This window comes from Olea europaea, unplaced genomic scaffold (assembly GCF_002742605.1).
Source record: "Olea europaea var. sylvestris unplaced genomic scaffold, O_europaea_v1 scaffold16174, whole genome shotgun sequence".
Lineage (NCBI taxonomy): Eukaryota > Viridiplantae > Streptophyta > Magnoliopsida > Lamiales > Oleaceae > Olea > Olea europaea.
The window spans coordinates 1,721-2,455 of NW_019233811.1; the positions used below are offsets into that span (position 1 = coordinate 1,721).

At 37.7% G+C, this 735-nt stretch overlaps 1 protein-coding gene across 1 annotated transcript; it reads right to left on the bottom strand.

Annotated features, from left to right (window-relative positions):
• Nucleotides 1–32: 32 nt before the first annotated feature.
• Nucleotides 33–552, bottom strand: LOC111377173 (LRR receptor-like serine/threonine-protein kinase; the record flags this gene model as incomplete). The annotated part of the gene is made up of 1 exon (XM_023000228.1): nucleotides 33–552. A coding segment is annotated over exon 1 (520 nt), but the record flags the coding sequence as incomplete, so codon positions are not given.
• Between the last annotated feature and the right edge of the window lie 183 nt (nucleotides 553–735).

The window sequence follows — 735 nt, forward strand, 5'->3', positions numbered from 1 at the left end:
GGAAGCATGTAGAAAGTGGTTTTGAAACATACCTATCAAATTGTTTTTCGCTAAATAGAGATGTTGAAGCTCTGACAAGTTCCAGATCTCCATTGGAATGCTTCCATTTAAATTATTGAAGGATAGAGAAATCTGTTTGAGTTTTCTGCATCTTCCCAGGCTTGGAGGAATACTGCCACTTATTTGATTCTTTGAAATTCTTATCCTCTCTAGCTTCGGAAGATTGTTACCTATATCTATTGGAATACTTCCCAAAAGACTGTTGTTTGCAACATCAATTTCTACTAAAGAAGAGAGATTGGAAATCTGACTAGGAATATGCCCATTGAGTACGTTACGTAACAGGATTAACTTCTGGAGATTTTCAAGAAATCCAAAACTTGTTGGAATCGGGCCATGTAGATCATTGTGCTGCATATCTATTTCTCGGAGCCGGCTCAAATTTCCTATTTCATATGGGATAAAGCCATGAAAATTGTTGTCGCTAATAACCAAAGATCTTAGGAAAGAGAGATTGCCAATTTCTCGAGCAATAGTGCCTTTTAGGCCCATGTTTGCAAGGTTTAAACTTATTACTCTCGTGTGCCTCCTGCCACAAGTAATACCTATCCAATTACAAAATGAGGTTCCTCGTGACCAGTTCTTGGTCAAGATTTTGTTTGGATCAGAAATTTGAGACTTGAAGGCTAGAAGGGCATATTCATCAGTAGAGCTATTAAAAGATGCAATTACGCA